General features: G+C 33.8%; 3 protein-coding genes across 6 annotated transcripts in view; 2 read left to right on the top strand and 1 right to left on the bottom strand.

Moving 5' to 3' along the window:
• The window catches only part of LOC145293056 (KRR1 small subunit processome component homolog), a 103,677-nt gene extending 87,100 nt beyond the window's left edge, over window positions 1-16,577 (bottom strand). Inside the window, exons 1-2 of one of the 2 annotated variants that reach the window (XM_080139381.1) lie at window positions 15,975-16,577; window positions 7,301-7,485 (exon numbers count right to left, since the gene is read on the bottom strand). In XM_080139381.1, coding sequence (XP_079995507.1) covers window positions 7,301-7,485; window positions 15,975-16,212 — 423 coding nt within the window. In that variant the 5' untranslated portion in view covers window positions 16,213-16,577. Of the gene's footprint in view, window positions 1-7,300; window positions 7,486-12,062; window positions 12,190-15,974 lie in introns of those variants that run through there. The other variant, XM_080139382.1, reaches the window with a different exon arrangement.
• The window catches only part of LOC145293057 (thymidylate synthase-like), a 58,131-nt gene continuing 44,438 nt past the window's right edge, over window positions 12,221-25,913 (top strand). Inside the window, exon 1 of one of the 3 annotated variants that reach the window (XM_080139383.1) lies at window positions 12,221-12,353. The gene's annotated coding sequence lies outside the window, so the exon portion shown is untranslated. Of the gene's footprint in view, window positions 12,354-12,400; window positions 12,685-17,735; window positions 17,872-25,913 lie in introns of those variants that run through there. The other 2 variants (XM_080139384.1, XM_080139385.1) reach the window with 2 other exon arrangements.
• Window positions 17,181-17,897, top strand: LOC145293058 (DNA-directed RNA polymerase II subunit RPB9-like). Its single transcript, XM_080139387.1, has one exon. The coding sequence runs from the start codon at window positions 17,313-17,315 to the stop codon at window positions 17,697-17,699; it is 387 nt and encodes a 128-aa protein (XP_079995513.1). The 5' UTR covers window positions 17,181-17,312; the 3' UTR covers window positions 17,700-17,897.

Here is a 25,913-nt window from a genome sequence, read left to right as displayed (position 1 = left end):
TCTGACAACGGAGGAAGAATTGCTGTTTTCAGGGACTGGAATTTATCAATCTAACAATTATTATTGACTAGTTTTTGACCTTGAAGTAATACCTTCTTTTTCTCTTTATGTCAAGTGGCTTTATGTGTTGTCTGGAGCGATTTCTATATAAAAAACTGAAGACTATGGGCTAAGCAGCAGAGTATCACCATAACTCACTTCAATAACAACGTGACATGGTTTCTCAAAGTTTTCCACCATTGCCACATTGATTAACAACATCGGATTGAGAAATCTTAATCACCAGGTGAACTCATTTGTCAGATAAAATTTTTTAGATGCAATTAATGAAACAGAAATTTATCCCGATAGATACAACACAGCTGGTGGAAAAGGTGAACTTTGACAAACAAGCCACAAGAGAGACGTTTCTTCTCTAAAGAAGTAATTAATACCATCAAACACTTGTTACTAAAATAACAGGAAAATTTACTAAATAAACTTATGTCATTTTTACTTCCAGTTTTTGTTTTTACCTATTGTAAACCAAGGAAAAGTTCCTTCTGATAAATACTTATGTATTTCCAGCTTAGTTTTAAAACTTTACATGAAAAAAATGTCTTAACTTTAAAATGTTTTATCTTCCCTTTTTTCTTCTATTAAATAAATCTGTGTGTGTGTTCATATATCCGCTAAAAACTTTTGTCATCTGCATTGTTGCAACATTGACATGGTATCATGAAAAATAATGATAACATTGACATGGTATCATTAGTAAGCGTGATCTCTCAGACAAATAATATTGAAAAATTAGAAAGAAAAAAAAAGTCAATTATTTCAAGTAGAAATGTGATTTTCAATTTGGAGGGGGGGGATTGTAAAAATCTTCGCTATGACGCTGAATTTTAAACACACATCCCCCCAAACGCGAGTTTCTAATTTTCTTTTTAAATAGATAAACTTGGTTCGATCGATAGCATCCTTGCTTATGGTCTTATCTTTTGTGAGTTCATGCCCAGCACGTGTCATTCTTTTTTTTTCTTTTAATAACACAATAAGTTTTTTCTCTACTATCTTTTAAACAAATGCAGGCAGCATTTAACAAATTTCTTCAAACTGCGCAACAATCATGTTCTTTTTTATTTTCATGTTTTTATTTGTTTTTTTACCGTGATGCAGCATTTAAACTGCCGAACAATCATGTTGGAAATGGCGATTACATTTTTGTATTTTTAAGTGTATGTTTTGTTTTTCAAATTAAAGTGCACATTTACCGGAAACAAATTTGAACATAGTTTTATCACTACTTCAGGGAGGGGTGAGAGGCTCACAGTGATTCAATATCAATATATTGAATATGATTCAATATAGTAAAAAGTAGGTTACATTGGCCAAAATGTTGTAAATATAAAACAAAGGTGAGAATAGTAATCCAAATAATGTATCCTCATCTCAATAATTCCAACGTCTTTTTCAAGATAAATATTTAAGTGAAACAAATAAAGGGAGATAATTCTCATTTTATGACACCACAAGAAATCAGTTTAGTCAGACAAAAAAAAAAGAATTCAAGGTGATTTTTCTTAGAAAGTACCTCTCCACTACCAAGGACCATAGTGTAAGAATCTCACTTAGAAATAAAGAAAAATCAATCAACAGATCTTTTCGATAGAATAGAAACACTTTGTTATAATATAAAGTTTCACAAACCTGACTAGTTTAGAGTATGAAAATTGGTAAACATAATTAAATTGCCTTGGATTTCAATATCTCATTTATTTTTTGGCTACTTTTATAAAAATGTATAAGCAAACAAAATAGAATCTTTTCTTTTTGTAAATGTACAATTCTGAAGAGGGTACTTGTACAGTTTAGTCAAGACATTAAAAAATGAAAATATAAAAAAAGAAAGGTTATATTTCACGTATCCGTTATGAAACAAAGTTCTCCGAAAAATATTTCACTCAATTTCATCAAGTAGTTTTTTTTTTTCACAGCAAAAAAACAATTTGTTATGATATCGAGTAAAAGGTTCAATTTTTAGGAAGAAAAGCTAGTTAAAAGCTGTAAAATAAAAACTACTAGATGAAATTAAGTGAATTTTTTTTTTCAGAGAACTTCATTCCATAACAGATACGTACAATTTAAACTTTGTTCAATATTTTCATTTTTTTAATGTCTTGACTAAACTGTACAAGTACCTCGCATTTTTCTTAGACATTATAAAGTAGACGATAGGAGTCTACATGCAGGGGACATAACTCTGAAACGAATGTTTTAGATTACTTGTTGATGACTGCAATATTTGTTGTCTATAGCGACAGACTTTTTTACTAAAAACAATAACAGTTGTTCAAAGAGTTTTTGTAATTTTTGGATATATTACTATTGGATATATTACTATTTTTGCTTAAAACGATATATTTAAAAAAGAATCTATTTGTCAACTATAGTTTAACAAGCACCAATCTACCTTAACCATAATATATTACAGAATAATTAAAAGAAAAAAATAAATACTTGAAAAATACATGTATCTGATACTGATTATGAGTCATGTATCATAGAAAAAAAGTTGAATACTTTCATCATCTGTAAATAACATTTTTATTAAATTACTTTCTTTAAATTAGACAATCAGAGAATGCTTTTCTTTGTCACAATTTTAATTGAAACGTAGCACGTGATAATGGCTAAATGGTTAACGGCACAGACTGGCAAGTTCAAACCCAGTTTGTTCCACAAAAACATTTTCACTTAGGATGTTGGCAAGCTTCACATAGTTCCTTAGATAATACCCGATGTGCTTCTAGAAAGATTTCTAACGTGATATCAGGGAAACCAATGCCAACAACAGAATCATCTGATTTATATATGCACTGCCAAAACGGAAGGAGGGAATAAGTATTTTTCAATGGAATTTCTCTTTAAAAATTTACCAAAAATCAAGTAATTATCCAATCAATAAGAAATTTTTATCAATTATTAAGTGAAGAATGAACTTTATAATGGTGTACTTTTATTTCTCATAATCATTATTTATATATATTGTTCCCCCCCCCCCACTTTTTTTTGTGGTTACAAATATGCTTAAAATACTCAGCATAAATTGAAAATATATTGCACTGCGGGTAGAGTGAAGATTGTAGATAAAACAAAACAAAACAAAAAACAACAGCGCATGTATCAGATTTTAAGGTTGAAAATCTGAATTTTGAATGTGTTTAATTTTTCATCTTTTGTGTTTTGAAGTGTGAAATTCGTTGACTATGTTAATAATTATTCTTTCAGATTATAAAAAAAAATATATTTTCATTATTTTTATAAAAAACACTACTTTTAAATCTTTGAAAAATCAATTATAAATTTTCTTGTTTTCAATATTACCAATATACTAGTGTATAGGAAATGTTTTGAAGAATCAATACCAAAAAAGAAAAAAAAAATCGATAAATAGCTGCGCATTTTTCTAAAAATACAATAATTTCTTTTGGCAATTCATCATTACATGATATTTCCTCATCTATGGTAGACCATAAAGGCCTACAACCAGTTGTTCGTATTCACAAACAGTTATCTCCCTTTTTTCCTTTTTGCTGTGACTTGCGCTTGACTTAGTTTAAAGTGTGGGGACTTTTGCATCTACCACATTCTCTTATCCAGAAACACTTCGTCCTGATGGCAAGACAGGGTCAAGACCAAGTGTGATATTAGATATAGGAGTTGTCTCCAACACATAAGGCACTTAGCATTCCCCAAATGGTCACCCATCTGGGCAGCCTCATTGTTGCTTAACTTTGGGGGTTATGTTATGTAGGCAACGAATATGTATCGCTTATGAAAAAAGAATTAAATCCTTATAAAATTAATGCTTTACTTAATCATCAAAACAAATGTTAAAAATACATGGAAATTTACAGGACTAAATGACTTCATTTATTCATGTAAAAGCTACCATAGTTTCTTTGAAACTATCATTAAATTTGGGATTTTTTAGTTTCGTCATGCAAAATCTATAGACCGAGATAAAAAATGGAAGTTTTAAAAACTTAAGTTATAATATTTTTGCAAATAATCCTAAATCTTATTTCCATAAAAAAAAAAAAAAAAAAAAAAAAAAAAAAAGAAATTAATTGATTCGGAAGCCTTTTAAAAAGTATATGTGTTATCCATCGAGATAAAAATGGCAGTGAATGGTGTTTTTTTTTATGGAAAATTTCAAATTCTATTAAAAATAGAAAAAAAAGTTTTATATTATTCTGCATTTCATATTCATAATCTTGCTGGAAAAATTAAGTTGTTCAAGAATAATGGATTTTAATAAATTTCAATTTGTTTAAAAAAAGAAAAAAAAAAAAAGAAAAAAAGACAACTTGGTTTTCCTACCATTTTTTGGCTGTGCCTAGATTTTTAAGAAAAGAATGAGTGAAGGTTCAGTTATGCAACAGAATTTGCATGTATAAATATATAAATATTGACGTTTGCTTAAAGGAACTTTTTATGGAGAATATCTAAGAAAAATAGATATACAAACCTAATATAAAAGAATGAATGAATTGGAAGGTAATATGAAATACATAAAAATATACATAATATAACTGACTAAAAAAATTAATTTTAATTATACTAAATGAACCATTGTTATTTGTACATTAGATAAATAATTAAAAAAAAAAAATGGTAGATTGGATAAATGGTTGAAACAGCTACAAAACAGTTATGGAGATATTTAATTTTCACAAAGCCAAGGGTATTATGTTTTAATTAATGAGATGAAGATTGATAATTTGGATTATTGAGACTACTGTTCTCATCTTGACTGTTATTCCTATAACGTTTTGGATAATGTAATCTCAAATCTTTTCCAGGTATATCTTGTTGAATTCTGGAATCTGTCTATCGAACATAGGAATTAACTATAAATAATGGATAAGGTAACCATTTAAAAAAATATACACACACATATTACTATATATATATATATATATATATATATATATATATATATATATATATATATACATACATATTAATAATTATTATAGTAAATAATTATGTCAGCCCTTTTAAAAAACTCGTTTCTTATCATTGAGCACTTTCAATTGAAATAAAAGTCTGTCAATCCAGCTTTTATACACAGATCATCATATAATGATTAGATCACTCTCACAGATGTTAAAAAGCATTTAAAACATAAATGTTTGAATTTCAATATTTCTCGCAGGTAATGGTAGCTGAATGCTAATGAAGCCAGAAATGGCTTGTGTTGCCTGGTTCGAATCTATTGACCGGTGTTAATCATGACACCCTGCACTGATGATTCCCGAAAGGATGAAACACTAGTGTCTGTAGGTATTTAATAATTATTATAGTAAATCATTATATATATGTGTGTGTGTGTGTGTGTGTGTGTGTGTTGGCTTAGCAATTGTCATCCTACACTGATGATTGCATAAGCATGAAATACTAGTGTCTGTTGGTTTAAAAGAATAATAATTATTATTTAATTATAATTATCAAGCTCCTTCAAGAAAACTTAAGGATGGGCACTGTCTGGGAAATATAAACTAAGAGGCAGTCAACAAGCATTTATGCAATGTTCATGACTTCCTTCATTCAAACACTGTATTGTCTAATGTCTGTGCCCGAATTGCGCGTTTATTAGTTATTAATTCTCTTCATTCTTGTGGAAATTATTTGGTGGTCCAAAGGTAGAGGCATAGTAAATGGAATCCAAGGTGGCTTTGTGGCCGGCTTTGAATCTCCTGACAGGCAGGAAATGTCATCCTACACTGATGATTGCGTAAGCATGAAACACTAGTATCTGTAGGTATAAAAAAGGAATAATTATTATTTCATTACAACAATTATATATATATATATATATATATATATATATATATATATATATATAATTGTTGTAATGAAATAATAATTATTCCTTTTTTATACCTACAGATACTCGTTCAAGCAGCCGCCAATAGCGTAATGGTTAGGAGCCTTGACTGCCGTATAAACGGTCGGGTTTCAATCCTGGCTTGAGGTAGTTGCCTGTCTAGCCGCACTGATGAGCTGTGAAACAGCGAAACAGTACTGTATGTGGATGACTATAGTGCTCCTCACATTGAGTCGAGCATATTGAGAAGTGAAAAACGAATTACCATTAGCATATAAGCGACGCTCTTTGTGTAAACAAATCGAGCGGAGGTATTTCGGACGATATCAATACATCGTTAAACTCACTACTCGTTCAAGCAGCCGCCAATAGCGTAATGGTTAGGAGCCTTGACTGCCGTATAAACGGTCGGGTTTCAATCCTGGCTTGAGGTAGTTGCCTGTCTAGCCGCACTGATGAGCTGTGAAACAGCGAAACAGTACTGTATGTGGATGACTATAGTGCTCCTCACATTGAGTCGAGCATATTGAGAAGTGAAAAACGAATTACCATTAGCATATAAGCGACGCTCTTTGTGTAAACAAATCGAGCGGAGGTATTTCGGACGATATCAAAACATCGTTAAACTCACTACTCGTTCAAGCAGCCGCCAATAGCGTAATGGTTAGGAGCCTTGACTGCCGTATAAACGGTCGGGTTTCAATCCTGGCTTGAGGTAGTTGCCTGTCTAGCCGCACTGATGAGCTGTGAAACAGCGAAACAGTACTGTATGTGGATGACTATATATATATATATATATATATGTGTGTGTGTATATATATATATATAAAATGGATATATAATTGCGTAATGGATAAAATATTAAGTAAAAATAAATTCTAAGTGACACTTTTCTAGAACTTGAAGGTTCAATGCAAGTGATACGATGTATACAATTGCAAATTTCTTAAGATTTCTACTTTATCATGGCTGACAGAACAAGAGCATCCTACCTCTGTGTTTTAAAGGGTCCCATTTGAAATCTGTGTAGATTCCCGAGTTTGACAAGATACACCCGTCGAAACATGCAAGTAACATTCAAGATAACAGTAGTCCTAATAATACAAAGGATTTCAAGAATACATTGTGATGTCATAATATATGCCCTCCGTCTTTCTTAATTATGTATATCATTCACTTTTATTTCCATCATTCGCCCACCATCTAAAACGTTCATGTATAAATAAAGTATGTGTGGTAACAATACGATAACTACACATACAACATTCTCAGAATGTTCGTAGTTGAGTTTGCCATTCAGAAAAACCATGTTGATTGCATATGAGCTACAGGATAGCAGTTTGCTCAAGACTTGACAAAAGAAATATTTTATGGCTCACATTTTTATATTGAAATAAATTTTTGTTGTAGAAATGAAATACTTACATATTCAGACAAAGTTTTTTGTACAAGTGGCCAAGCACTTCGGATATATTTCTCCCGATATTTGGGGAAAAGTGTGGCAAATGAACTCTCGCACAATAATCCATGAGTGTTGTCTTCCTTCCGAAATTTGGGCTCTTTCCAGCCTTCGGGAACTGTTAATAATTCTTCAGAATTTTCCAATTTATCTGTAAAAAGTAAAAATATTAATCTGTATTAGAAAGAAAAGCTATAATTCTATGTTTGTGTATCGAGCTAAAAGTCAGATACTACACAAAAAATAATTACAAATGTGACTCCCAACCTGGTGATTAATAAAATTTTAATATATATATATATATATATATATATATATATATATTTTTTTTTTTTTTTTTTTTTTTCTTTAAAAGATACCATGTTAATAGTACACAAGTATTTAATCCTTTTCGGAAAGTTTTTTTTTTATTGGTCACAATATTGCATACAACTGTTTCAGTCGTGAGTGTTGGCATATAAGAATAAAATTGTTCATCAAATTATAATTTCCACAATCTTGGGTTTCATCAGTGCATTAAAAAAAAAAAAAAAAAAAAAAAAGCAAACAATATTTCAAAAGTTTTCCAGCCCACAGCCCCAGTATTGCACTATTGAGCTATCTAAATGAGAACTTTATTATTTATATGTAATCACTGTCATAAGTAGTTAAATTATATATAAACATATTAGATATATATATATATATTATATATATTTAGCAAAAATGGTAATTAGTAAAAACATGAAGTGCTCAATACAGAGCAAATATATATTTTTTATTACGGTTATATCTGCTTAGTTACATAGGTTTTGGTTATCAAATCATATCAACGACTCAGTAACTTCAGACTTTAACAGAAATGATATTATGTATGATTGGAAAAACGATATTAGAAGAAACAAAAATAAAAAAGGTGGGGGCGGGGGTTCAATTCTGATTCAACAACATTTAAGTTTTAAGATTTAATAAACATTGGAAAGGGTGAGGTGGAGTTTAAAATATTCAACTAGACACGGATAGGGGTAGTGGGAGGGGGAGAGAGAGGGTGAAGGTGCTTCTTCTAATATCGTTTTTCCAATCATAATAACCATTTCTATTAGTCTGATGAAGTTACTAGGTCACTGATACGATTCGGTAACCGAAACATGTATAACTAAGCAGATAACATGGTAATAAACACACACACACACATATATATATATACATAGAGAGAGAGAGAGAGAGAGAGAGAGCGCATTGAATATTTTCAATTCTTTGTTGTATCTACATCAGGTGGAAAAGCAAAGTTGAGTTTAAGGCAAACAGCTTGGCAGTAAGTTTAATCTTATCCGTTGCTGTGAAAGCAATATCATGGTGGTTAGATAGTGGAGGAATCATTAATTGCCCATTGTTCACCGTGCTATTACAGATTTTCCAAAAATAGGGAGTTCCTAATTTCTGTGATTCAACGTGTTTCACTCTTTTTCACTTCAAACAAGACATAGTCATTTGGAAATTAAAGGGCCACCATTTGGGATCATGTTTAACAGGAGACTGTGGGGAGTTGAGCAGCGAAATGTCTGTTCATATTACATTTAAGCTTCTGCAGGTTAGTAGAGTCACGGAAGCAAGAAACAGGAATTTCGAAGACTAGTAGTCCAAAAGAAGAGACTTAACAGTAGAACGCTTTCCAGCATGTGAGAACATCTGCAGTGAAGGGATGAGATTTTGCTGCTTGTCAGTTCAGTTGGGAGTATATATGTTGAAGGGGCACAAGTGCTAGGAGTTCATCAGAGCAAGTTCCATAAGTACTTGTAAAACAGACATAGATGCGACTGCAGTTTTCTGGTCATCTAGATTATACCTATTTTTAGCTGTGGCTTTAGCTCTTACAACGGTTTCTTGATAGTAAAAATTTTTCTTAATTTGTAGCTAACTTAGGGCAGTTGAATCGGTGGCATGCTTGCTGCCTCTGCACAATAACAGCTGCACAGGTCGATATAGAACATTGTGGAGAGTGGAGGTGATAGAATTTCCGCGCAATGATTGCTTTGATCCATTCTGTTACTTCATTTGTGCACTGTTCAGCAGAAAGAAAAAATGTTCATTACATAAGGCATCTCTGAAGAGACTTCTGAGGGATTCTCAATCAGTCCATTGGTAATATTTCGCCATTTTAAGTAACAGTGCATCAGTTTGAGGTTGGAGGTTTAATGTGATATCAACTGTTATCACAAGGTGATCAGCATTCCTTAGTGGGCTATGGGCATCTGTCACACAATTTTCAGGCAGTGTTATCAGGAATAAGGCAAGAAGTGAGTTTTGCTGATTTTTATAATTTGAGAGACTAATCAGAAACATGACCGTTTGTGAAAAGAAATGTGCGATAGAGAAACTATGTATGTTGCTATCAGCTGCCACTGTGTAGTTCCAGAAGTCAATCTCTGTGGTGAACATTAAAATCATCAAATACATAAATTCAGAAACTCAGATACAATCCTCGGTTGAAAGAGAAAGTAGAGAAAATATAGATAACACTGAATTGTAGGGTTAATCTAAAGCACATGTATGCCAGATCTTTTGGTTCGATGATACATTCTCTAGTTAAGGCAATGGTGTTATGGATATAGACTCCAAGCCCATGCATATTCTTGTCATTCAAATGGCTACGTATGGTTTTACAAGGGTTTTTATGAGAGGGGACTTGTCACACAGACTTATGGTTAAGTATAGGGTAACCAATTCCCACCCCCCATCTTAGAATAAATTTAACCAAAGTAAAGCACCACATCTTATACCACTTTGGTTTTTGGGTGACACTAAGTGGTAATTGTGCAATTTATGGACTGTGCTATATTTTAGATAGGATTTTAAAGTTAAATTCATTTCTTATGGTATCTTTTGTTTATTAAATTATTAGGTGAAAACACAGAATAATAAATAACACCTCATTGCTATGTGAAGAATGCCTTTCTAAATAATAGTTATTTCAACACAGTCTAGAAACTGCACAAGTATCCGATAAACTACACAAACACTGAAAACAAATTCTTAAAAAAAAAAGAAAAAAAAAAGGTACTTATGCACTAGGTGTGTCAGAAGCTGCGTGAAAAATATTGAATAATTTGACCCCCTGTCTTTCCAAGCTTATAACTACTCGAAAAATGTAATTCAAACCCTAATTTTTTTTTTCAATTAAAAGGAGCAAGGACCAAGGTTTCGTTAAAAAACAAAAAATAACAAACAACGTGGTTAAAAAAAAAAAAAAAGAAAACGGTTTTAAACTTCGGACTTTACAGGTAAATTTCTAAAAAACACTTTGTTTTAAATTTGAATATATTATTTATTGATCTTTTATCTTCAATTTGTGATATATAAAACCTTGGTGAGTAAATTAATTATTTACTTTTTAATAGACATTTCAAAATGGGGGGGGGATTTAAAAAGAAAAAAAAACGTTTGTCTAAAATATTATATTCGGTGTATTGGAAAGAGCATAAAATTTCACATTTGACCCTGAAAATGTCGTAAAAATAGAACCAATAGAAAACTACTGAACTCGTAAAATTCAATTAATTTCATTATTGTTTTTTAAAAAATAAAAAAAATAATATTTCTATTACTTTTTATACAACTTTAATAGTTTATTTTGGAAGTATAATCCATAAAGAAAATAAACAACCCACTTTTAAAAGAGAAATTACGAGTTTTTTATATTTCATTCGCAGTTTCGTGCTAGACTGCTAGAGGTATAAAAAATTCCCCAAAAATTCTGATACACCTACATATGCACTTATGTTACTGTGCTAAAATAGTAACGTTATTATTTAGAAAACCATTCTTAACATGGAGAGGGTGTTTTTGTAATTATTCTGTACTTTCACCTAACAATTTAATAGAAAAGACATGGTAAAACTTGAATTCAATTTGAAAATACTATTTACATAAAATAGCGCGGTAGCATAAGTGCATAAGCACCAAAAAACTAGTTTCAGCACATTAAAAGTATACAGACCAATAAATAATTTGGTATTCTTGTTTGTTTACGGTTTTTCGACTGTTAACTTGTACTGCAATCTTATCGGATACTATAAAGAAACACAGATAATTGTTGATTAATCTGACCAATATTTCTTTAAATGTTTCAAGCAATGTGATATCTCCGTGGGAAAACATACGTGATTAAATACAACTTTTTAACATTTACTAAAATTTGAATAATTCCCCTAACTTAAAATCTATTTTTGATAGGAGTCAAGAATCATCGATTTTTATGAATATATCGAAATATTGCATATAATAGAGTTTTATATAAAAAGTATGACATTTTATTTTAATTGCAAATCGACATTATTTGTAGAAAGCTCAGACAGTTACAATATCCGCATTTATTTTTTTTTTCAAACGAGAGATTTTAGGGCCTAGCCGAAAGAAAATCATTAAAACCTCTTCAATTAAAATAGATGTCTTTCTATTTTTAAAGGACGATTAAAAAATATAATTTCCTGAATTTTATATTCTCTAAATAATAAACGATAGTAAAAAAAAAATATGTATATTTCAGCAATAGCTGCAACTGCATCGAATTGAAAACTAAAAAAAAAAAACACGTGTTTCGGGAAATGATGCTGTGAGAACAACTTGGTCATAAAAATGCATCTGCCTATCAACAGTCCGTATAATAGATTAAGCCAACTTAAATATGAGTTTTACATGATACAATTGAATACTGGGGAACGAATTCATATAGTTAAAATTGAAAATTACCTTTTGATGATTTCTTTTTAATGTTCTCTGCTCCATCGGTCGCCATGTTAGCGTATTGAATAGATGTAACTGATTTGAAAGCCATAGTTTCGTAAAATGAATATCTTATAAAATTAGAAATGATTTTGTTTCTTCTACTTTTCCCCTTTTTTTTTTTTCTGTAATTATATTTAGTGATAGCATTTATTATTCAAGTTTTAACCGCTATAAATATAGTTTGATATTTTCGAATTTCGGTGTAGCTAAAAAAATAATCTCCAATCAAGAAAATGTGTGCCGAAAGATTTTAAGGTAAGTAAATAAACAAATACATTTACATAATGTTTTAAGCAAGAAAAATCTTGAGACGATTAGGATATGGTGATTGGTATACTATTAAATAAGAACGACAGCAAAGAAATTATTATTTTGATTATTCGGACGACTGTTCTCATCTTGGATATTATTCTCACAACGTTTCGGTCGATGTTATCTCCGGCCTTCGCCAGGAGCGCGCCCTGCCAAACTCAGAATCTGTTTAGAATTTCGAACTGAACCCTTTATTTAATCCATGAGTATAGATTGTTCTCGTTCCGCCAGAGATGATCGCAATGCGGAAGCTTAACTTATTGGTCTAAGGAAGGTAAAACTAAGAGTTGTTAGAAAAATAATTCTGGTGTTATGCAATTTTGTTACCGCACTAATACTTAAATAGTTTTTTTCAGGTTCAATTTTAGTTTCACGATATATTTTTTTTTAATTGTTAGGTGGAAGCACAGAATAGTTACAAAACACTCTCCCTATGTTAAGAATAGCTTTCAAAATAATAACGTTATTATTTCAGCAAGGTAGTGTATACTCAGTAGCATTTTTTTTTTTCGGTAAATTTTTACGACGTGACCCAGCGTCGTTTAACCCCTAAAAAAAATGATTTTTTTTTTTTTTTGCCTAATACGTTTAAACAGCCTTTTTAAAAATAATATAAAAGAAGAAATTTTGAAAAAACATAAAATTTAACATGTTAGAGTGGGGGATCACTTTTCTATATAAGTTTAACGCAAAATGAGCACCTACTTTTTGGCCACCTAGCGTTCAACAAGACATACCACTCCTAGCATTTCTTCAAGTTTGATAATTGAGGAAGGGGCGGCAAAACTTAAAAAATTCAAATTAAAAAGAATTAAATTTGAAACAAAGTAACGATAATTTTAATTCTTTTTTTTTTTTTTTTTTACGGGAGGGGGGATTAATTTTTTTTATCAGACCATTCTGTGCTTTCAACTAACAATTTCATAAACAAAACGAACCACAAAATATAACGAATTCAGTTTTTTGGGGGCGCGGGTAGAAACATAAAATAACAAAAAATCTAATTTAAATTTTTTCGGAATTAATTTTTGGTAAATGTGACCTGGTAGACCAACACACAACCTACCTTTAAAAACTTTTCCTATGGTTTTCGGGTGTGCTGAAAACGAATATCGTACTTAAAATTGAGGTCAGCAACTACTTTTTACGACATTGCAGACATATGTTTCCGCATGTTTCATGTCGCAATATAACGTGGCGGCCATATTTGTTTATGTGTACATGACAAAAATATGCACGTGCTTGCGCGTACAAAACAAATCAATGTTTTATTTTATTTATTACTAGTTGTTCAGCCCAGCTTTGCTCAGACCCTATGTACTATTCAAAACTTTATGTTTATATGTGTGTATATATATATTAAAATGTTTGACTCATGTCCAGGTAACCTACATCCAAAATTTCAAGTGTTTAGACCCAAAATTGGTGTAGGAGTTTGGTAGAGTCTGCAAAAGTCAACTCTTTAAACTTTAACCTCTTGGCAGCCAAATTTTCGCACAAAAAATGATTAAAAAGCTTGCTGCATGTCTGCACTTTATGTAAAATTTCAAATGTTTAGACTAAAAATTGGCTGAGTAATTTGGTAGAGACCACAGAGGTCCAATTATTTTTTTACTTTGACCCCAATTTTGACCCCTTAATATTTAATGTTTTGAGCTCAAATGAAATTAAAAAATTTGATCCATGTTCAAGTAACCTACATTTAAAAGTTCAAGTGTTTAGACCCAAAATTGGCAGAGGAGTTTGGTAGAGTTTTCAAAGGTCAAATTGTTGAACTTTGACATCTTGACAGCCAAATTTCTGGTCGAAAGCCAATTAAAAAGATTTTCCCAAATCTCGAGTGTGTAGACTGAAAATTGACAGTAGTTTGGTAGGGAAATGTACACACACAGGCACACACACAGACAATTTCACTTTCATAGATATCTAGATTTTCTTTTTTCTGTTATTGTTAATAATAATAATAAAAAAAGATTAACTCTGTATTATCTTGTAATTTCATTACGTCGTTCCTCCGTTTCTGTGCGCTGCGTAAACAAATATGGCCACCACTTTACATTGCGACATGAAACATGTGGAAAAGTATGTTTGCAATATTGTGAAAACTAGTAGCCGGTCTCAGTTTTAAATGCGATATTCGTTTTCAGCACAGCCGAAAACCTTAGAAAACAAATTTTTAAAGGTAGGGTGTGTGTTGGTCTACCAGGCCACATTTACCAAAAATTAATTCACTTTGTGTTATTTTATGTTTCAAATTTAATTTTTTCCCTCTCAACACCCAAAAAATTTTAGTGAAATTTATCGTTATTTTATGTTTCAAATGTAATTCTCCCTCAATGCAAAAAAAAAAACAAAAAAAAACTGTCATGTTGTGGTACCCCCCTTTTTTTTTTTTTTTTTTTTTTTTTTACATGGAGGTCACCACTTATCAAGGCCCGGAGGCCACTTAGGGATAAGGGTTATTGCGTGTACAGTAATCACTGAGATAGTATTGTAGTAATCATTAGTATTGGAGATTTGGTAGAGTGTCTTACTTAGGGCGATTTGTCAGGAATTTGTTTATGTTGGACTTGAAGACATCCAAGTTGTAGTCAGGTGGGAAACAGGCAAACAGAAGAGAGTTCCACAGTCGTACACTTCTGAGAAAGAAGCTCTGCTCATGGAATCTACGTTTGGATTTAGGCACAGATAAAGAGTGGGGAAAATTATTGACAGTAGTTTCAGCCAGACAGGTGTTTCTCATGAAAGATTAGCGAGGGGGACGAGAGATTGGAGCTCAGACGAGCACTTGCCATGGAAATAACGATAAAACAAAGACAGGCTCACAATGTCTCTTCTGTGGGAGAGGCTGCAGAGAAGAGAAAAGGGCATCCCCCACAAAGCTATGAAGTCTATTTTGTGCCCTGTCAAGGCAGAATAGGCTGTTTTTAGCAGCTCCTGCGCAGATGTGGCAGCAGTACTTCCATCCTTGGGCATACTTGGCTTTTATACAGATAGAGAATTGCATCAGTAGTGAGATATTTTCTAGAGTGGTAGAAGGATCCCACCATTTTTCCTGCATCCTTGGAAACAGACCTGATGTACGTGTTCCATTTCAGATCAGGAGTAAAGGTCAAACCCAAAAGCTTGTCAAAACATGGAGCCTCCCCAAGACGAGAGCCATCCATTTCAATTGATGCCAGATGGGGATCAGAGCGTTGATGATGTAAAGATAGAAGCTTGGTTTTGGATGCATTAAAAGTAACCAGCCACCTCTTCCTCCATTGTACCACGCGCTCAAGATCAGAAGAGAGAAAATTTGAGAGAACCTTGTCATTTACAGCCTTTGATGTGTTGCCATAGATGGTTGTGTCATCAGCATAGATGTCAACAAATGATTTAAGTATGTGTTTTGGGAGATCATTGATGTATATCAAGAAGAGAGTTGGGCCCAGGATAGACCCCTGAGGGACTCCAGCATTAATACTGTGGGCCTCTGATTTCTGCCCATCAACCACTACTCTTATGAACCTATCGGAGAGAAATGATTTAATGATTGAGAAAACATTACCCGTGATACCGTACCTGGAAATCTTGTGAAGTAGGCCCTCATGCCATACCTTATCGAAGGCCTTTGATATGTCAAGAGCAATTGCCCTGGAAACGAAGCACAATATTCACTAATCCTATGAGATATAACCGTTAGCACATCTGCTGTAGATCTTGCGGAGCGGAAACCATATTGCATGTCACTAAGAAGGTTGTTTCTGTTGAGGTGGTTGACTACTTCTTTATTTAATATGGATTGCAACAACTTAGTCATGACATACAGGAGACTTATTGGTCTGTACTGAGAGGGAGATGACTTTTCACCTGAATTCTTAAATACAGGGTATACTTATGAGGTTTTCCAGTGTGTTGGAAAGCACTTCTCCTTAAGGCAACGCTTAAACAGTTTTGTAAGCCTCAGCGTTAATAATACATTGAAATTTTCGTCACTGAAAAATAAGTTTTTTTTGGGGGGCCTGTTTGGTCTTCCATAGTTTGGTTTTTATCAAATGCAAACGTAAACATTGTCGATCTAGACTCTAGATCGACGCGAAGTAACTGGTTGCCTATATGAATAAGTGGAATTATTTGAAATCCAGGTACTTATATTATATTTTTGCATATTCTCTTGGAAAATCATCCTAACTCTTAGTTAGACAACAAATAAATTAATTATTTCAAAAACCTTTTCTTTTTTTTTTTTTTTTTTTTAAATATTTATGTACGTTTTTTGTGCAACACAAAAAATGTCAATTGTTAACTTTTGGGGAAAATTTAACATTTAAAATTTAATTAAAAATAGTAGAAAAAGTTTTACATTATTCTGTTTTCTATATGATAAAATTCAGTGTTTTATCTTTCTGGGGGAAAAAGTTACTCAGAAATAATGGATTTTAATAAATATAATTTCGTTTTAAAAAAACAACTTGATTTTTCGGCCATTTTTCGATATGACTACTAACTACATAATATTGTTTTTTGCTTGAGCGATATGTTAAAAAACAAACGATTTGTCGACTATCTTAACAAGCATAAAAAATAGCACAATCCGTATTCTACATAAGTATCCACATTTTTGGTAGAAGTCAGCATAGTATTTATCTGTAAGTTTAATCATTAACCTCTAATACTGTGTACAAAATTCAATTAAAGTTAAGACCCCTGGCTGATTCTGGATACTTTTGTCATTGATCGAGGCAATGTAATGAAGTACAAAGCGTTGAGTGATCTCCCTTGAATTCGAGAAAGCCCCTCCGTTTCTGGTAGAGGGCGCGACAATTAAACAGTTGATGCAAATCCTTTTTCACACAACAAAACGTATCACTAACCGGAGACGCTCACACTTTATCGTAGCGTATTGAAATTTAAAGAAAAATGTCCGATTTTTTTGAAGCCACTGATTCAGGCCCCGGCTTTGTTGGTATTCGCTTCTGCAAAGAATGCAACAACATGCTGTATCCGAAGGAGGACAAAGAAAGCAAGATCTTGTTGTACGCCTGTCGAAATTGCCAGTACCAGGAAGTGGCCGACAACACGTGTATCTATGTTAACAGGATCACGGCGGAGGTCGATGAATTTACTCAGATTATTGGCGATGTTATCGCGGATCCGACCCTTCCTCGAACGGAGGACCACCCGTGTCCAAAATGCGCCCACAGACAGTCCGTGTTTTTCCAGTCTCACAGCACAAAAGCTGAAGAAGGAATGAAACTTTATTACGTCTGTACGAACCAGCAATGTGTTCACAAGTGGACTGAGTGAACGGATGATTTTATTTGCCCCCCCCCCCCCGACATTTTTCTTTTTGTTTTATTTTAAATTTTCTTTGTTGGCAACAAGGACTTTTACAAATCACTGCGACAGAAAGACTATTCATGACAAAAAAGTACAAATGTCTGGATGTTTGATTTCTTTTTCTACGGCACAATACAAAGTAATTACTGCCTTTACCGCCATCAATTATGTTTTTTTTTTTTTTTAGAAAATAAAATACATGTGCAGTTCAGTTTACGGTGCTGAAATAATAACGCTATTATTTAGAAAGCCCTTCTTCACTCCTTACCATTGGAAGGGGCTTCAATAGCTCTTCTGTACTTTCACATAATGTACAAAAGATACTGTAAAAATTGAATTTAACTTGAAAATCCTATCTACGGCTTGTAAACTGCACAGGTACCGAAAATTATTGGTTAATTCCTAAGGGTGAAATGGATTTCGTTTTTGTTTCTATATCCGCAAAATAGATTCGAAAAAGTTGTCAAAAAACAAATATATAACAAATAAATGTTATCAAAGGCAAGATAAGTTACTTTTCTACCAAACTGGATATATTTTTTGTGTTTTTATTCAATGTAACATATTTATTCAGCTCGAAAAACATGCAGTGTTTACCGATGTATTGGACAATTCAAAATGGCGGCCGACTCTCTCTTAAACACGGTAAGTTCGAGAAAAGGTGTTATAAATAATAAACTAGACAAAATACTATTAAAAATCACCGAATATATGTCAACCTATGTCACGGTAATATATATTGAGCGAATTTCTAACAGTATTTTGTCTAGTTTTTTATTTATAACACCTTTTCTCGAACTTACTGTGTTTAAGAGAGAGTCGGCCGCCATTTTGAATTGTCCAATACATCGGTAAACGCTGCATGTTTTTCGAGCTGAATAAATATGTTACATTGAATAAAAACAAAAAATATATCCAGTTTGGTAGAAAAGTAACTTATCTTGCCTTTGATAACATTTATTTGTTATATATTTGTTTGTTTTTTTTTGACAACTTTTTCGAGTGTACAGTAATACAAACCCGAAAATAAAAAATACTACGTTTTATCTTTTTGTAATGTGTCGAACACGCACACAAACATGGTGGACACTGGCTTGTTAACAAGTTACAAAAGCTGAAAAGTAACAACTATACAAAATGGAAACCAGTCCCTTCCCCCCCCCCCCCCCCGCAAAAAAATGGTGGGGTACTTTTCTTTTAAAACTCAAGTCGGTCGACCTAGACGAGAGTACCCAAAATGGCCGACCAGGACTGAGATATGACACTTGACCGGATGTAATGGAAGAAATATCTCATGTATTTAATTTAAGCCGTCGTTTCGTATCTTACAACATCGTATCTTACAACATATACAACAAATACTTTATTGTAACTTTTTCTTTAATAATCTATATTTAATAAATATTTATATAAAATTATCAGAATTGAAAAAAAAGCCAAGCTGGCAACCCTGATAGGCACTTGAATTTACTTTGGCAACACGGCTCTAGCTGAAATAATTTATTAAGGAAACAACGTAAATAAATAAATTAGAGAAAAGGGAAAAAAAACAATTTGCAACTTACCTGCATGGCGTCGTCTGCTGAAATTTACGGCAAATGAGTCGTTTATAAGATATGCATTTTTTTTTAACGGTAAATGTTACCTTACCAAAACAAAACGAAGTAAAAAAAAAAAACAAAAAAAAAAAACAAAAAAAAAAAAAACGGAAAATTCATCGGCTCTAGATGAAGGGAAAAAAAACATAACGAATGAAGGTTTTTGTTCATATTTTTTTAGACAGGGTATTTATTTAGAAAAGGAAAAAAAAAAGGTTTTTGTCCATATTTTTAGACAGGGTATTTAGAAAAGGAAAAAAAAACATCACGAATGAAGGTTTTTGTTCATATTTTTAGACAGGGTATTTTTCTGTTACGTGCGTTAAGAACAGATTAAAATTTCTTATTGCTGTGTCTGTTTTCATACCATACGCTTCCCTATACATGGCCTCGTCCACATGTGACCATTTCATGTTACCTACCGATCCAGACACATGCTTAACCTTTCTTTTAATACGGGACCAGTAGCCCTCTATACTGTTCGTACACACACCTGTGACGGGGTCTACGAAATGTTCAGAGTGATTTACTGTGCCGTGTTGGTAACCGAGTGATGTAAGCCTGCTATAACTCCTCCATTCATCTGTGAATATGGTAGACCCCGGTTCCACATTTTCTAAAATAGCCGCTTCTAGGGTGACGGCCGTCCGGTCGGGTATTTGACGCAAAAAACCGAGTTTCGCTGTTCTGTCATAAAACCCTATTACCCATTCTTGCCTACTAACTCTGCCAACGTTATTTTTGCGTTTGAAAAGTAAACTTTCGTCTACTTCAACTATGTGTCCCGTTCCGCCCAACTTTTTTTTATCTTTTAATAACTTGCTCGTGCATATATCTCTGCAATACTCAAACCATTGAATGGCGACACCCGTAGAAACCCCACTGAAATTTGCGGAAGTAGTCACAGGTGTCTGTGAAACAAAATCGAACATAATTTGCAGTATAGTGTGAATATGGAGCTTTGACTTCTCGAAAAAGGTGCCCTTCCGCACCGACATCCTTGTACCACACATAGTGCATCTCTAACAAACTGTGTCTAGTTTAAACGCTGCAGATGGCCTGATACACATTGAATGTCCACAATCACATATTTTCTGGGTGGACACGAGCTGTTTACTTTGGGCATACTGTAATCCTTTCTCCTGGGTAAAATTAAGGAGAATTTCCATTCTTGGAGAAGTAGCCATTTTTTACAAGCGATACGGTAGAGAGAAGAGCAGTGTTGCCAAAGTAAATTCAAGTGCCTATCAGGGTTGACAGCTTGGTTTCTTTTTCAATTTTGGCTTCAAATTTGGCTTTTTTCTGATAATTTTATATAAATATTTATTAAATATAGATTATTAAAGAAAAAGTTACAATAAAGTATTTGTTGTATATGTTGTAAGATACGAAACGACGGCTTAAATTAAATACATGAGATATTTCTTCCATTACATCCGGTCAAGTGTCATATCTCAGTCCTGGTCGGCCATTTTGGGTACTCTCGTCTAGGTCGACCCTCAAGTCCCTTAAACAATAATGGCCCATACGGCTTTATTCCAGTTCTGCATGTTTTTGTTTACTTCCTTTTTCTGATGACAGTTCTACTTCACGATGAATTGAATGCCCTGAAAAAGTCCTTTCTGATTAATGTTTACCGGTTAAAAATTAGGTACTTATGCACTTTTGGGTCAATTTTTACGACCTGCCCCAGCCTATTATAAACACCCCAACCTCCCCATATTAAGAACAGCTTTCGAGGTTGGGGGTGGTGTTTATTCCGAAAGTCGTTCTTAACATGGGGAGGTTGGGGTGTTTATAATACGCTGGGGGCACATCCTAAAAATTGATCCAGTTTTGTTACCGCGCTATTTTTTACAAATAGTTTTTCAGGTTAAATTCAAGTTTCACGATATTATTATTATTATAATTCTTATTATTATTAAATTGTTAGAATAGTTACAAAACACCCCCCTGTTAAGAATGGCTTTCAAAATATTATTTCAGCACGGTAAGAAAAGTGCATAAGTTCCAAAAATTTCTTCTATTCTGAAAAACGGCAAAGTTCGTTTGCTTATTTTAAAACTGGTGAACCTTAATCAGAAGGGACTTTTTCAGGGCATTCATCACAAAACAGAAAATGGAATTGAACAAAGCATAAATAGCTCGTCAATTTTTGCTTGATTTTTCACAACTTTGAAAAATTAATTGTTGGTTTAATTGTCTTGGATAAGTGTTTCTTAGATAATAATTGGACAATCCAAGCTAAAAACTGTAAATAGGATTCTAAAGTTTCTCATGTGTATTTATGAAAAAGAAAAAAAAAGTTCAATTCTTAATGAAAACAATCTACTCGAGTCTATCTATTTGCGATTCTCACGTGTTATCATCGTTCTGAAATGACCACCATTTGGATTGTTTACATGAGATAAATCCGATGTCGTAATCCGTAAGAGAAGATAACTCTGCAAGGAATTATATTAAGAAACATCTGTAAATTTTTAATTCAATATTTTAATCGGTTGTTAATTTTGTTCCATGCCAAAAATATTTCACTTTGTTTTTATACTCAAAGTAAACATTGAACACTTTTTTTTTTTTTTTTGCTGCACTTATGGCGATAAACAAAAATAAAGAAAAACCTTTGGTAAATTTATACAAACACCGTGACAGCGAATTAACCCTAACCCTAACCCTAACGCTGTCACGGTGTTTGTATAATAATACCAAACCTTTATGGTGTACCTACTTGTCACGGAATGGAGATGGTACATTCACCAAACCACAAAAATTGATGAAGTAGTTTTTTTTTTATTTAAGAAATTAAAATTTTACGCTTTTTAGCGATAACTTGCAGCCATTTGTTTATGCAGATGTTAATAAGGGCAGGTAATCATTGATTAATTTACTTTTCCACTTGCATTAATAGACTTCTCCGGAATTGGCTTTATGAAAAATCTCCTCAAATTAGAAATGGGGTAAAACTTGCAGAGAATGCTCTGTTTTTATGGTTGTTTTAAAATAACCGGTTAAAAAGTTTGTTTTGTCACATTTCCAAAATGTATCCCTTTTTTTTTTTTCTTCAAATTTTGTTTTAAACTTATATACTGACTCCTAAACAAAAATCTTAATTTGTATATTTTATTTTCTGAAAAAAATTGTCTATTAAAAAAGAAGCACATTGTCTTAATAAATTATTTTGTTTTAAATTGTATGTTTATGTTGTCTTTCCTTTTTTTTTTAAATTCCATTTTTACCCCAAACAAGGCGCAGTGTCACTTTGATGTAGGGGGCTACTATCGGGGACATAAGTTGCATGGATACTATGTGGGGAGATGAGCAGCGAGATGTCCGTTCACATTACACTTGAACTTCTGCATGTCAGTACAGTTGGGAAAGCAGAATCTCGGAAGGGAGTTCCAAAGTCTAGCAGTTCTGGGGAAGAAACTATTGGAGTAGAAGGCTTTCATACATCTAGGGACCTCTACTATGTAGGTGTGGGATCTTACTGTTTGTCGGGGTATTTATGTCGAGGGGGTATGTGCTTGTAGTTCGTCGGAGCATTCACCATTAAAATACTTATAGAACAGGCAGAGGAGTGCAACATTTCATTGATGGGACAGAGGTTGAAGCTTAGATGACAGTTCATGACGTATCAGGTTGGTGACTCTCTTTAAACCCTGTCCAGGAGTGGGAGACTAGTAGCAGATGCACTAGCACAAATGTGACAACAGTACTCCATAAATGGGCGAATGGTAGCCTTATAGAGGTACAGGATACTTCCATGTGTAAGTAGCTTTCTAGCACAGTAGAGAGAGCCTATCTTCCTCACAACGGGCCTGGCAATGCTCTCAATCTATTTGTTCCAACTCATGTTCCCTGTGAACGTTAGGCCGAGGAGTTTAAAAGATGTACTTTCAGATAATGTATCTTTAGCCATTGCTATTGGTGATTAAGAAGGTTTCTTGTAATTATTAAAGGAAACAAGCTAAGTCTTAGCATTGGATGTGACCATCCATTTATGTCCCCATTCCATTACAGATTGGAGGTCTTCTAGTGTTTTTGCCATTTCTTTAGACATGTGTTGATTTGTTTTCCCCTTGTGTCTGTTATATAGCGTAGTGTCATCAACAAATATACCTATATCAAAGACAAGTTCATCGGGGGAGGTCATTTATGAATATTAGGAATAAGAAAGGTTCAAGGATAGACCTCTGAAGTATTCCCGCATTAATATTGTATTGTTTAGATGTACGATCGTCGAGGATAACCTGGATTCTTCTCTTACTTGAGAAGGATTTAATTATGTTAAGTATTCATCCAGTGATACCGTATGATCTGATTTTCCTGAGAAGACCATCGTGCCATACCCTGTCAAAATCCTTAGATATATTGAGGGCTATCGCTCTACTCTCCCCTGCTTTGTTCAGTGTATGGTTCAGGGATTACTGTTGGGATATCTGCTGTAGAACGGGCTTGCCTAAATCTATATTGTTGATCATTCAGAAGTTTAGCATTTGTAAGGTGATGGACTAGAGCTTGGTTAATTAAGGACTCAAATATTTTGGCAAAAAACAGGAGGGCTAATTGGACGATAATTTAATAGGTCAATTCTTTCGCTAAAATTCTTGAAAATAGGTACCACAGAAGCAGTTTTCCAGCAGTCAGGAAAGCAAGGTTTGTAAAAGCATTTGTAAAGTTTGGAGAGAGCTGGAGCAACCTCAGCAGAGCATTTTTTTAATAGCACAGCCGGGATGAGTTCGGACCCACATGCTTTTGAGGTGTCAAGGTTTTTTATGATATAATGTACTTGAGAAGGTGTGATTTTCAGATCATCTAGTGTGGCGTCTGTCCACAAAGGGAAGTCAACGAGGGAGTGGTGTGCTGGGTCCAGTGTAGAGTTGGAGGCAAACCTACTGGCAAGCATGTTAGCCTTCTTGGTTGCCAACAACCTCATGATTGTTGGATAGTGGCAGAATTGTTGATTGTCCATTATTTATTACAGTTGTAGATTTTCCAAAAATCTTGGGTTCCTAATTTCTGTGCTTCGATGCATTTTCTGGTGGTTTTGATATATTCTCTCTTAGCTGTCACTATTTCCCTCTTACAATTATTTCTAGCTTCTGTAAACTTCTATCTGTTTGAACTGGACTTACGTCAGTTAAATCTGCAGTGTGAGAACGTGCTTCAATCACCATTTTGAACGATTCAGTGGTCTCATTTACGCACTGTTCAGCAGGAAGAGAAAAGATATTTCTCCATGGGACATCTCTGATGATATCCCTGTCAGCCTTTTTATAATATCTTATTTTGAGTAAGGGCTCTTCAGTTTCGGGTCGAGAATTTAGGGCGATTTCTATCATTATCACAGTATGATTAGCATTCCTGAGTAGGCTGTAGGCATTCATTACAGAATCATCGGGAACTGTGGTCAGAAATAGATCTAGAAGTGAGACATGTTGATCTGGGAAATATGTCAGAAATGTAACCGTCTGTGATAGGGAATGAGATATAGAGAATCTATGTGTTGTGCTACCAGCTGTGTCTGTGTAAGTAGAGAATTCAAGCCAATTACTGGGGTGAGCATTGAAGTCACCAAATACAACATTGCCTCTGAGATGGGTATATATGCTGATGACACTACACTCTATGGCAGGCACGACAGGAAGACGAATGAACACATTTCTAAAGAAATGGCAGAAACACTAGAGGAAGACCTCCAATCTGTAGTGGAATGGGGACAAAAGTGGTTGGTCGCATTCAATGCTGCCAAGACTAAACTAGTTTCATTCAATAATTACAAGAAACCCTCTCTACCACCCATAGCAATGGCCAACGACTCTTTATCTGAGAGTCCATCTTTCAAACTCCTTGGCCTAACGTTCACAGGAAACATGAGTTGGAACAATTACATTGAAGGCATTGCCAGGGCCGCTGCAAGAAAGGTGGGCTCTCTCTACCGTGCTAGAAAACTACTAACACCCGAAAGTATCCTGTACCTCTATAAGGCCACCATTCGCCCATGTATGGAGTATTGCTGCCACATCTGGGCTGGTGCATCTGCTACTAGTCTCTCGCTCCTTGACAAGGTTCTAAAGAGAGTCGCAAACCTGATAGGCCCTGAACTGGCATCTAAGCTTCAGCCTCTGTCCCATCGACGAAATGTTGCATCCCTCTGCCTTTTCTACAAGTATTTTAGTGGTGAATGCTCTGACGAACTGCAATCACTTGTGCCCCCACGACGTGAGCACCCTCGACAAACCCGACAGGCTGCTAAATCCCACCCCCACACTGTAGAGATCCCTAGATGTAAAAGATCTTTTTACTCCAATAGTTTCTTCCCCAGAACCGCTAGACTCTGGAATTCCATTCCAGGTCCCTGCTTCCCCAACAGTACTGACGTGCAGAAGTTCAAGTGTAACGTGAACCGACACCTTGCTGCCCAAATCCCTACATAGTACCCCAGTAGTGTTGCCCCTGATAGTAGCCCCCTACACCAAAGTGGCAATTTGCCTCGTTTGGGGTGAAAATGTAATAAAAAAACAAAAAACATGTACTTGTGTGCTAGTATTGAAGGAGTCAAGGGGAGGGTGTTTCGTATATA

This window comes from Euprymna scolopes, chromosome 14, assembly GCF_053919585.1.
Source record: "Euprymna scolopes isolate OS-2025 chromosome 14, ASM5391958v1, whole genome shotgun sequence".
Lineage (NCBI taxonomy): Eukaryota > Metazoa > Mollusca > Cephalopoda > Sepiida > Sepiolidae > Euprymna > Euprymna scolopes.
This window is presented reverse-complemented; position numbering and strand designations above follow the sequence as displayed.